This window comes from Austrofundulus limnaeus, unplaced genomic scaffold, assembly GCF_001266775.1.
Source record: "Austrofundulus limnaeus strain Quisiro unplaced genomic scaffold, Austrofundulus_limnaeus-1.0 Scaffold348, whole genome shotgun sequence".
NCBI classification, from domain to species: Eukaryota; Metazoa; Chordata; class Actinopteri; order Cyprinodontiformes; family Rivulidae; genus Austrofundulus; species Austrofundulus limnaeus.
In genome coordinates this window covers 324,452-335,673 of record NW_013952750.1, presented here as the reverse complement: position 1 = coordinate 335,673, position 11,222 = coordinate 324,452, and the positions used below count along the sequence as shown (strand labels likewise).

Below are 11,222 nucleotides of genomic sequence, written 5' to 3'. Positions count from 1 at the left end.
GTCCCCCTCCTACAGTGCTGTTATTGCAAGTATGACTCATGCTGCGTTCCAGTTGTCCTCGGGGTCGTAGTTTCGAGCCTCTGAGTTCTATTTTTCAACTGGAACGCCCCCTGAAGTCGTAGTTTAGAGTCAAGAGGTCGGCGCATCCAAACCATACCCGAGCAGCCAGAGCATGCATTACGTCATCATTTCAACATGGCTGCCGTGCACATGAAACTCTTTACTTTTACGGTTTTTAGCAGTTCTGTCATGTTTATTTTACATTAAGTCAGACATACTTGTAGTGCTTTATAGTGATAGTTGTTTGCTTTAACGCTGTGCACTCAAAATACCTCGTAGAGCACTATTATTGTAAGTTTTATTGTTACAGAGATTAACAACAAACGCTTTTTCCAACGTTTGAAACTGGAACGTTATCAGCTCGGAACTGACGTCAGTCTGGCTTCAGAATTTTGAGTTTCGATACAACTGGAACGCAGCATGAGTCATACTTGCAATAACAGCACTGTAGGAGGGGGACAACTGGACACGAAGGCCTACACCTCTGTTTAATGTTGGACGGTTTTTCTTCACAAAGATGGCTTCTTTTACTCCTCTCTCAAACCATCGTTCCTCTCTATCAAGAATGAGAACCTCTTCATTCCTGAAACAGTGCCGCTGGCCTGTAGATGAGTGTAAACTGCAGAGTCCTGGNTCCTGGCCTGATGATGTTGCTCGTCTGTGCTGGCTCATTCTTTTGAACAGTGGCTGCTTAGTTTCCCCAATGAATGACTGATCACAGTCCTCCTGACACTTAACAGCATATACTATATTACTCTGTGCAGGGAACTGGATCTTTGGGATAAACAATACTGTTTGGAGACTGTTTTAAACTAATATAATGATAGCCCCACTTACAAAGCTTAAGTTTATGAAATTTGCATACACAAAATAAAGTTATGAACTGACTTGGAGCAGAGATCGGGAAAACACAGAACTGGTGAATCTGTAACATGGCTTCCCACTTCCTCTAAGCCAAGTTGGCACAATAAGTGTCTGCTTCTGGCGTCATAAAATAATTGTGGTCACACTCATGCCGCTTATGAAGTTTATAGAAGTTTACAAAATTTACGTAGTGTATAAAAAAACTCTGTGAACCTATGCTTTGACATGGTGCCCTGAGGCGTCACCAGCTGAAAGAAGGCGTCGGATAAAACCGGAGGCGTCCGTCTGGCTGAATACCTGCTCATGGGGCTACATGCTACAGAGGTTACGAGACTATGAGCCTGGCAAATACTCAACACCAGACTTCACTCCTCTCTACGCTAAGGAGTAGAAAAGATGGAGACACAAATAAAAACAAACAAGCAGGCAAATTAAAATTTATTTTAATTTATCGTGTARTTAATTGATTTATTACGGCAGGTCTTCCTCTGAGCCGTGTCTCATGTCTAACATAGCTGCTTTACCTCCGTTTCTTCATGTTGGTGAGACTAAACGGAGGCCTGTAACTCGAGAAGCTGTTTAGCTTTGCTTTAAAGGTCAGAGGTCGGCTGAGCCACTCACCAGTACAGTATGACCACATGAATTTTACACAAATATAAACCCATCTGAGGAAACTGCATGGAATATATGTTATTTAGTTTTGCAATGTACTCATCAGTCAGCACTCCTTTTCATTTAGYTTATTCATCCTCTCAGCAGCTTTGAGCTTTTGTTTACCTCAAGAGCTTTTATTGGAATCAAACTCAACCGATTGTGTTTTTAGCAAAAAGTCTCAGCTGCACAATTAGAACAAAAAGGTATCTTTGGTTAGAGTGTACTATCATCTTTACACAAGTTTCTTACCTTCACAGCCCCAATGTTACGGACAGCTTTGGATTCTTTGTTTGACATAATGTGCAGCTTTTCTGCGCTCAGACTCAAAGATGGAGATCTGGTTCTCAGCAGGGTCCAAATTTCAATGAAATGTCGTCTTTCCTCTGTTCCAGTACTCCGGTTTCCAGCAGTCTGCTGACAAGTGCAACGCATGTGGACATCTGATCATGGACATGGTAGGTGTGCTGACAGAGTAAGTTTTTCAGAACCAGAGAGAGGGGAGAGAAAAAACCCAACAACTATGTAAGCACATCTGGATAACGAGTCAGACAGAAGACTCTCTCACACACACACACTTTAAAAAACACAAACAAAGCCACGCACACGCCAAGCCACCGGGTCAGGAAATGAAGGATTTATTTCAAAATGACTCCACGTGTTCTCAGTCCTGCAGACAATGTAGCCAAGGTGTTTTTATTGGGCCTCTCACCTCACACAGTTCTGGATGTGTAAACAGGAACTACAGTGTGTTTATTGTTGAACACGCTTCAGATTTGTCTGATTAGTTGTGTGTTACGCTGATTYATCCCAACTGGCTGCTATTTAAAAAAAATATGCCTCTCTGTAGATCCTGCAGGCTCTCGGGAAGTCGTACCACCCCGGCTGTTTCCGCTGCGTCATCTGTAACGAGAGCCTCGATGGAGTCCCTTTCACTGTGGACACTGAAAACAAGGTTTACTGTGTCAAAGACTACCACAGGTGAGACAGACCTGTTTGCACCGTAAGTCCAGTTTGTTTGTATGGAAAGACTTTAGCTCAACAACAACAAAAAAAAAGAGTTGTTGTTTTTAGGGCTGTGTATTGGCAAGAATTTGGCGATACGATACATATCATGACAGAGAGGTCACGATATCCCGATATATTGCAATACATTGTGATTTTTTTGGTCCAAAAATTCTATTAAATGAAAACCTCGAACAGCAGGGCAGGTCCYGAAAATAAACAGTAAATAAATGGAGAAGCTAAACAACACAGTTAAACTGTTTTTGAAGCGAACACAGCAGGATAAACTTAAAGTATATAGACTGATGCGATCAGCTGGACATTCAGAGCAACAGACAGTTTTCTATCACAGAGGGAGCGCCGAGCTCAAGACACTAGAGACACATGCGCTATATGCGTAACGTGAAGGCTGACTACAGTTGGGAAAAAAGAGCACACGAGACACTTAATTTGGCTTAAAATACAGACATTCTGACAAATAAGTAACTGTTTGTAACGTTACCTCAGCTTAGAAGACAGAGGGTGTCGGTCTTTTCCTCTCAGATTCAGCTATCGGTGCTTGAAGCTAATGTTTACTCACAATGCTAATGCTCTCTTACTCTCTGGTGTTCAAGAGGTAGAGGAGCCAAATGGCTGGCTCACTGCTGCCAGCTAGTGGTCAGAGACTGAACTACAACATAAAAATGAACGGCTGGCAGGAAAGTTGACGTTTTAAACCTTAATAAAAAAATCGGTACAGGGCTTTAGAATATCGATACAGTATCGGGAAATGAAATATCGTGATATTTCAGTGTATCGATATTTTCTTACACCCCTAGTTGTTTTTTTGTCACAGCACAGATGGCTACGTGCCACTGGACTGAGGCTTCTCGCTGCTACATGTGATGGATGTTGGAAGCGTTTAGCCTGGCATGGTGTGTGTGTGTGGGCGGGGGGGTCACTGTTCAGTTAGAGGTGTAAAGAAAAGAGTGGCCATTGCTGCTATCCAACTTTAACAGCCTCGCCCAGTCTTCACATATCTGTTAAAAGTAAATGTTTTGTTTGTCTGTGTGGGGGGTGCTGAACACTGTGAAAGCTGCACTAACAGTCGAGCCCGTTGTACTGCAGCTGCTCGTCTCTCTGTGTGGACGACATGTACAGCACTGCTGGGCACGTGGCGGCAGCCCCCACATGTTCTGTCCGCTGGTTAAATAAAAGGAACATAATGCGTGTACAGTGTGTGTGTTCGACTCGTAGCCCTGACTGTTTGAACTGAGCGACACTCGTTTCTTCAGAAATCCAGCCACATGTGTAGATTAGCCCCCCACAAACGTGCTTGGTTTGACTAAATCTGAACAAGAGTCTTTTTTTTTGTTTGTTTGTTTTTTGGACTGAATGAATTTGAATGTGTTAACTTCCCTCTCTCTGTCCCAGGGTGCTGGCGCCTAAATGTGCAGCCTGTAACCAGCCGATCCTGCCCTCAGAGGTAAGACAACTTTTCTGTCAATTACAGTCATCCTGTGTCACCAAAAATTTAAATCCAAAAGGAGCACGGTGGTTTGACGTAAGAAATTAAGAAACCCACAGCTGTGTGGTCCCTATAGGTGTCAGTCAGCACTAGGCCCGCCCACCTTTTCAGGAGTGGGAGAGTAACGTACATGTCAACCACTGTACACTGACCTTTCAGAAATCTGTAATTTTCACAAAAAAAATAAAATAAAATAAAATAAAATAGTACCCTTGTGTGATATAAACGGGTGCAGTGGGGTGTGGGTTATTACCGTTGTGGCACGACACCGCTCGCTCACTTCTAGGCACTGAAAGTAGCCGTTGAGGACACGCAGCTCAAGAAAATCATCGATGTTGTGGCACAACACCGTTGCTGCGGTTTTATTTTATTTTATTTTGTTCGTCTTCTGAATGGTCCTTGTTGGTYAGAACACGTGTCTGTAACATTATGGGGCGTCTTCTGAACGCCCCATAATGTCCCAGTTTTTAAAGCAGCCTTGTTGAAATTTAGTACATCACGTCATGATAATTATGTCATAACTTTTACATACCGTCACAATATTTTATTACAGTGGTATACCAAAATACCATCATACCACCCAAGCCTACTGCCAAAGCTAAGTGACTTTAGGCAATTCAAATTGTTGATATTGAGCTCCATCTTAGTGTGGTCGTAGCTGAGAGTCATACCTGACAGAAACTTTGAGTGCTAACAGATCGATGGAGATTTCTGTATGCATTGATATTTCTCTTTAGGGAAAAATACTGTTTTATTTGAGGAAAACGCTGAACTTTATACATGACAGGTGAACTTCCAAAAAACAAGATTATGTTTTACAAAAGTTACTTTTATCAGAGGTAAATTTAGAAATTCTAACCATCAGAAATAAGACTGATGATGAACTTTCACCAACATGTTTGATTTTTTTTTTTAATCTTTTTTTCTGATCAGTAAATGAGACGTCAGTGAGGTGTTTTCTGATGAGGTTGCTTTGATTATATTTCTTTCAGGGCTCTGATGAAACCATTCGAGTCGTGTCCATGGACAAAGACTATCATGTGGAATGTTACCACTGTGAGGTGGGTTTGAAACAGTTATTAAAAGAAATAATAATACATACAAATCTGCGAAGGTTTGCTGTGCAGCTCTGAGTCTCTGAGAAGCTCATTAAAATAAATTTAATGAGTAGATTCCTGATCTTAATTAATCTGAGTAATTCTTCAGTGCTGAGTCAAGCAGGTATGAAGCTGCTCGTCTTTATCTCCATCCTCTTTGCCAGCTGCGGCGTCTTCAGTTTGATCAGAATAAAATCAGGCAGCTGATGTGTGACCGAACTTTTCGAGCTGATAAACGAGCAGAACTTTCTGCGTCTCTCCTCATCTTTGTCGTTAATCTGTGTCGCTCAGGACTGCAAGATGGAGCTGAACGACGAGGAGGGTCACCGCTGCTACCCTCTGAACGGCCACCTGCTCTGCCACTCCTGCCACCTGAAGCACATCCAGCCTCCCCCGGGCCCTGCCTCCTCTTTCTAACCCTGGGGGAGGGGAGACACCTGCTGGTTCGGCAGGAGAGGATTTCTTCAGTTCTTGTTGTAGAGGATTGATTTACAGCATCGGTTCCTGACGYTTGCGACCCACCAAAGCAGCGACATCTTGCAGATTCTGCAGAAGTGTTCCCGTATAATTATTTTTGTATAAACGACTGTTGTCTTTGTAAATAGGCTGCTTTTTTTGTGCCTTTGACGTCACATTTCCCACCAAAAATCATCCTGTTGAAGTTCTCAAATGATGTGATGGATTTTCTGCACTGTGACACTGACTGGTACCTGAAGTTTTCTCAAAAATGACACGTAAAACTCATTTATAATATTGTGTGTTTTATATAAAAATGTTGTAAAAGTCTTAGAGGCTAAGTTATATTTTTCTCCTGACTTTAGGGAAAGCAGCAGGAAACTTGTTTTTCTCCTTTTGGTTTATTCTCTTATTGTACTCGAACTGAGCTCCTGTTATGTTAATCTTAGCACGTTCTTTGAAACACCTACTTTCATCCAACACTGCAGTTTCTGCATGGAGACGATATGCAATGAAAAGGAAAAAAGTGAACACGGACCCCTCGCCACATCAGGCATTGTTGATCTGAGGGTGTTTAATTAGCCAATATTCATGTAGATGCCTTTGTTTTTCTAAAAATATTAACTTGTTTTGTGAAAAACAGCCATTTAAATTCTGCAACTCTTACAATCTGTTTGTGCTTTTGTATTGACCTGAGTTAAGTCTGTAATATTAGGCCTGCAGATGTAGGGTTTTTAATGTTTCCATTAGCTTTAGTTCTTTAAACGCCTGAAAGTAATGACCTATTTTCCTTTGTACTTTGTTGCAAACCACAGATTGTGTATATATATGTGTATATATATGTGTATATATATGTGTATATATATATGTATATATATATATATATATATATATATATATATATATATATATAAAATACAAGTTACCTAATTTAAACCCAAACTGCTCCAGTCCTGCAGGAAAAACATAAGATCTGAGGAGTTTACTTCAATACTTTATTATCCCGAGTTTCCTAATTTAAAACACGAGTTGCTTGTTGTTTAAAATCCTCATGTCTTGGACAAATGTTGGTTAAGATAAAAAACATAAAGCAACTATAGGCGTGCTATATGATTGTTGTAAAAAATATTTAATAAATGTTGTTGCATCAGTTCTTGCTGTTACAGAGTGTATCTGTTCAGAGTGGGGGAAAGTGTGAAGTAGCATTATGTTCACATCTTGTTGATGACTTCCTGTTTTGTTTGTTGGTTTTTTAACCTCATCTATACATCCTTTTTGTTTGCTTAACATCACTTTTTTCTGTCGATGCTTTAGAAACCTCCAAAACTTTTCATTTAGCTGCCAGTATTTTTATTATTATTTTAAAAAAAACTATCAAATGTTCACCTAAGTGTCTCCTTTAAGGCCCTGTCACACTAGACAACTTATGCCAACTAATGAACATTTTAAAGACATCTACATTGAATATGGAATTAAAATCAACAGCTTCTTTTTGGCATGTGCATAATGTAATTCAAACAAATTGATAAAATATATAACTTATTATCAATTTAGACATAAAAAGTGTGTCATAAGTTGGAATAAGTTGTCTAGTGTGGCAGGGCCTTTAGTAAAAGGTGGACCTTTCTTAGTCGTCTGTTTCTGACAATCACCTCCTGGCCCTTTAATCCAGTGCCCATCTCAAACCACAAGGTTTTCAACAATAAAATTCAAGCATCGTCAATTCTTTTTTTTTAAATTGATAACTTTTGCAACCTAACAAGAATCAATCCAGAAAAAAAAGCACACCTATTTTAAGGTGCAGTTGAGTCTGATGAACATGCATTTAGTCTTTATGTCCAGTAGGTGGCACCCAACCATTATAAAACAGTGTTTAATTTATTTATTATTCATTTAAATATTGCATGTTTACTCCTGTTAGGTGATGCAAAAAAGTTCCTCCTAAAAGGCTGAAACCACAGGAGCAAATTACATGACAAGCATAAGAAAAAAAAACGTTTTTGGAAAAGGCTTCTTTACATGCTACAAATTAAGAACCTCTTGGAGGTTACTGATAAAGTAGGTAACAACATAACACACAAATAACTATCAACCTATGCAGACAATGAGACAAAGGTTGAATGATTTCAGCGTGAGCCTGAAAGAAAGAATCGGGTTAAGATGATGGATGGATAGACATCTCTGGTAAAAAAAAAAAAGAAAAGAAAAGAAAAAGAAGTCACATTAAAAATAGTCATCTAAAAAACACATGAACGTGCAGCATATGACACACTGGTTTCAGCTCCTATGAATCACAGCATAGTACAATACAAAAGGCAAACATGAATGACCTAAAATCTTGCATTGTGTGAAGCTTCGGCAATTTTAAATGTCAATGTTTTAAAGCGGAATGGACAACTAATATCTTACCTGTTGTAGATAGCTCTGAACGCTCCATTTGGAGAGGTTTAACTCTGACTGGCTGAGCTGATGCCATCTTAAAACACCTCCAGTTTTCATTATTTACACAGAACTCTGGGATTGTTTCTTAAAATGGTTGTTTGCTAAAACACAGTAGCAGCAGCTAGCTGTAGCACTTCCTTTGCAACCTCATCTCAATATTTCTGGTGGAATTATTGTAAAATGGGAAACCCGTGGCAGTGTTTGCTTGAACCGATGTGACATTTTGAAGATTAGTTTTGAGATGGCAGCAGATCACTTTGTTCTGCTTGGATTAGCCGTTAGCTTTTTCTTCAAACTGAGGCCACTCAGAAAGCTGTTTTGACTCTTGAGAAAAAGGTAAGTAAGCCCCTTCTTACTTTACATCAGAGTTTCTATTTGAGATAATGTAATTAATGTCCACACATGTATGAAATCTTTGAGAAAGACTTGTTTAATTAGTTTGAAAAACAATAGAAAAGAGGCCCTGCTTTAGTTTAGCCTGGATAAACATGTCTTTTGTTCATATTTTGTGCTTTTTCTCTGATGTCACAGCTTATTCTGACATGGATCACTATTTGACAGACCCTAAATTGAAAAACCACCAGATTATCCAATAAACCCAGCAGAGAACCACACAATGAAAGAGCTGAACTCTCCCTTTAATATTTAAACAGTAGCAGACTGCAGCTCTCCAGGGCAGGGACATGTTTCAACATGTAGCAGCCAGCTTGTGCTGGAGATTTACAAGTTTTGTTTATAATAGTTACAAAAATTAAAAAAAATTCTTGTATATTGTTATCATCATCACTTTTTTGTATTTTTATTTAAATGCAGATCTATCGGCTCGTTTTCATGGAGGACTTTCAGCCTGTTTGGGTTTTAACATCGCATCAGTTAAAAAGTTGCCAGGGTGTGAGAATCAAGCGCACCCGCACGTGTCAGTAAGCCCCGCCTCCGCCGGTGAACGCCCCCCACTGACGCCAGCAGAAGCCTCCCAATGCGGTGCTTCGGTGTCGGGGAGGAAACGTGAGTGGATCCGGTGTTTTTTTTTTTTTTGTGTGTGACAGTCGGTCAGTGAGACACAAACAAACCAGCAGCCTCCGGAGAGCCGGGGAAGGTTCTGATCCAAACAGGAGAGCATGGATGGATGGATGGATGGATGGATGGATGGATGGATGTGGGGATGAATCAATGAAACGTGTTCATGCAGCTGCTGTTGTCCCTCCTGACTTCATGCGTCCACTCAGTTTTTTAAAGGACTCATAAACTCATCACCTCTTCGCTCTCCATGGTGCTYGAAGGGTAAGTCAACCCCAAAGAGTTTAAAAGTGATCCGAATGAATTCTTTTAATTTTCTCTCTCTGCCATCTTGTGCACATTCAGCTTTCTCCTCCAAAATCCAGGCTGAGGTTTTATGTGTGAGGCAACTTGAACTGTGTGTGTTCTCCAGCAGAGGGATGGACGGGATCGGGACCACCATGCAGAAGAAGGCTGCTGAGCTGGAGCGCCTGGCCGAGGTTCTGGTCACCGGAGAGCAGCTGAGGTGGGTCCATGATGTCTGATGAATGCACCCTGCACCCTCCTGTTGTCTGGATGAGGAGGAACCAGGACAGGCCGGGACATGACCCCCCCTCATTGCTCAATAATGCAAATAATGCACACTGCATCTACAGCCAGTTGTTCTGCAGCGAGGTGTAAAACAAAGACAACTCCTCCTCACCTGCACTGTAATCATTCCTATCTGCAGGATTGCGTAACGGCGTCTCCTTTTATTGTTGCTCCACTAATCCAGTGYCCTTTGAGCTGCGGAGACCGTCCTGCACCTCATAACCCTGTAGTTATTATCACACCCTAGCAGGGAATCGCACCAGCGACCCCGGCGGTGCTGTGGACGTGCTTTACCCTCAGGTCTACAGTAACTCTGTGAGGAGAGGCTTCGTGATGCTGGTGTTCTCCTGCCTCATGACCTCGGCCATGAATAGAGGCTCAGTGGGGAGGCACGACACTAATGCCTGGAATTTCAGCCCCCCCTCACAACAATGAGTAAAATGTGTTACTAAGTGGTCTGTTTTTGATCCGGAGGAGTGGGGAAAGTTGTTAGTTTGTTGTTTTCTACAAGCGCCTGTTGAGAAACACTGATAAAGTGACACTCGGGAAGGAGCGTGCACTCCTSTTTACATCCATTTCTCTCTCGTTGTTTGTGTTTGTGTGTAAAGTTGCCTCGATTCTTTACTTTACCTCTCAGCCTCTGGAAGAAGCTCACCTTGGCAGGTGAGCTTCCTCTTTTGTTCAACTCTTTGCTGGATTCTGATCTGAACTTTGGTTCTGCTCGGTTTTTACAGCGAGGCTAAATAAACTCCATGTTGGCTCACTGCCAGGCGGGCTTTCATGATCAAACTCCACGAATCTTCCTTAACCACGAGGCAAATTGTAGATAAAAAATCATCTGAGTGTTGATCCAACGTTRGTTTCAGAACTGAGCAGGTGTAAACATGTTGTTGTGTACCTCAGGTTTTGTCAGAGTGAGCAGGTTAAAATGCTGACGTTAGCATGGGGCTCAGGGCTCTGTTGCGCCTGAATGAAGCAGCTGCTGGTGAGAGAGTGGTCAGAGCACAGCAGGAACAGTCTGATGACGTACAGACATGGGGAAAAAACAAACAAAAAAACAAATCAGCAAGGTGCCTGCTGCTGTAAAACAAGCCCAAATCATCACCCCTCTACTACCGTGCTTCACAGTTGATATGAGGGGTGTTTGTGCTTCTGCAGACAGCTACACCTTTAATGTAATTTAATTTAATTTAATAATTTAATTTAACTTAATATATCCATCCATTTTCTGTACACGCTTCTTTCCTTTCAGGGTCACTGGTGCCCATTTCCAGCAGTCACAGTGCGAGRGGCGGGGTACACCCTGGACAGGTCACAAGTCCATCACAGGGACACACAAAGAGACAAACAACCATTCACTCACACCTAGGGACAATTTAGAGTYATCATTTAACCTAACAGTCATGTTTTTGGTCTGTGGGGGGAAGCTGGAGTGCCTGGAGAGAACACGCAAACTCTAACCAGAAAGGTCCCCGGTCGCCGGAATTTAATTTAATTTAATTTAATTTAATTTAATTTAATTTAATTTAATTTAATTTAATTTAATTTAATTT

The 11,222-nt window shown here is 41.2% G+C and overlaps 2 protein-coding genes across 2 annotated transcripts in view; both read left to right on the top strand.

Annotated features, from left to right (window-relative positions):
• limd1a (LIM domains containing 1a) overlaps nt 1-6,309 on the top strand; it is a 26,724-nt gene extending 20,415 nt beyond the window's left edge. The window contains exons 4-8 of the mRNA XM_014022908.1: nt 1,971-2,033; nt 2,426-2,556; nt 3,994-4,045; nt 5,080-5,148; nt 5,476-6,309. Coding sequence (XP_013878362.1) covers nt 1,971-2,033; nt 2,426-2,556; nt 3,994-4,045; nt 5,080-5,148; nt 5,476-5,601 — 441 coding nt within the window. The 3' untranslated portion in view covers nt 5,602-6,309. The remainder of the gene's footprint in view (nt 1-1,970; nt 2,034-2,425; nt 2,557-3,993; nt 4,046-5,079; nt 5,149-5,475) is intronic.
• A 2,769-nt stretch (nt 6,310-9,078) lies between these two features.
• Nucleotides 9,079-11,222, top strand: part of deptor (DEP domain containing MTOR-interacting protein) — a gene marked incomplete in the record, with an annotated part of 40,897 nt that continues 38,753 nt past the window's right edge. The window contains 2 exon segments of the mRNA XM_014022907.1: nt 9,079-9,363; nt 9,512-9,604. Coding sequence (XP_013878361.1) covers nt 9,350-9,363; nt 9,512-9,604 — 107 coding nt within the window.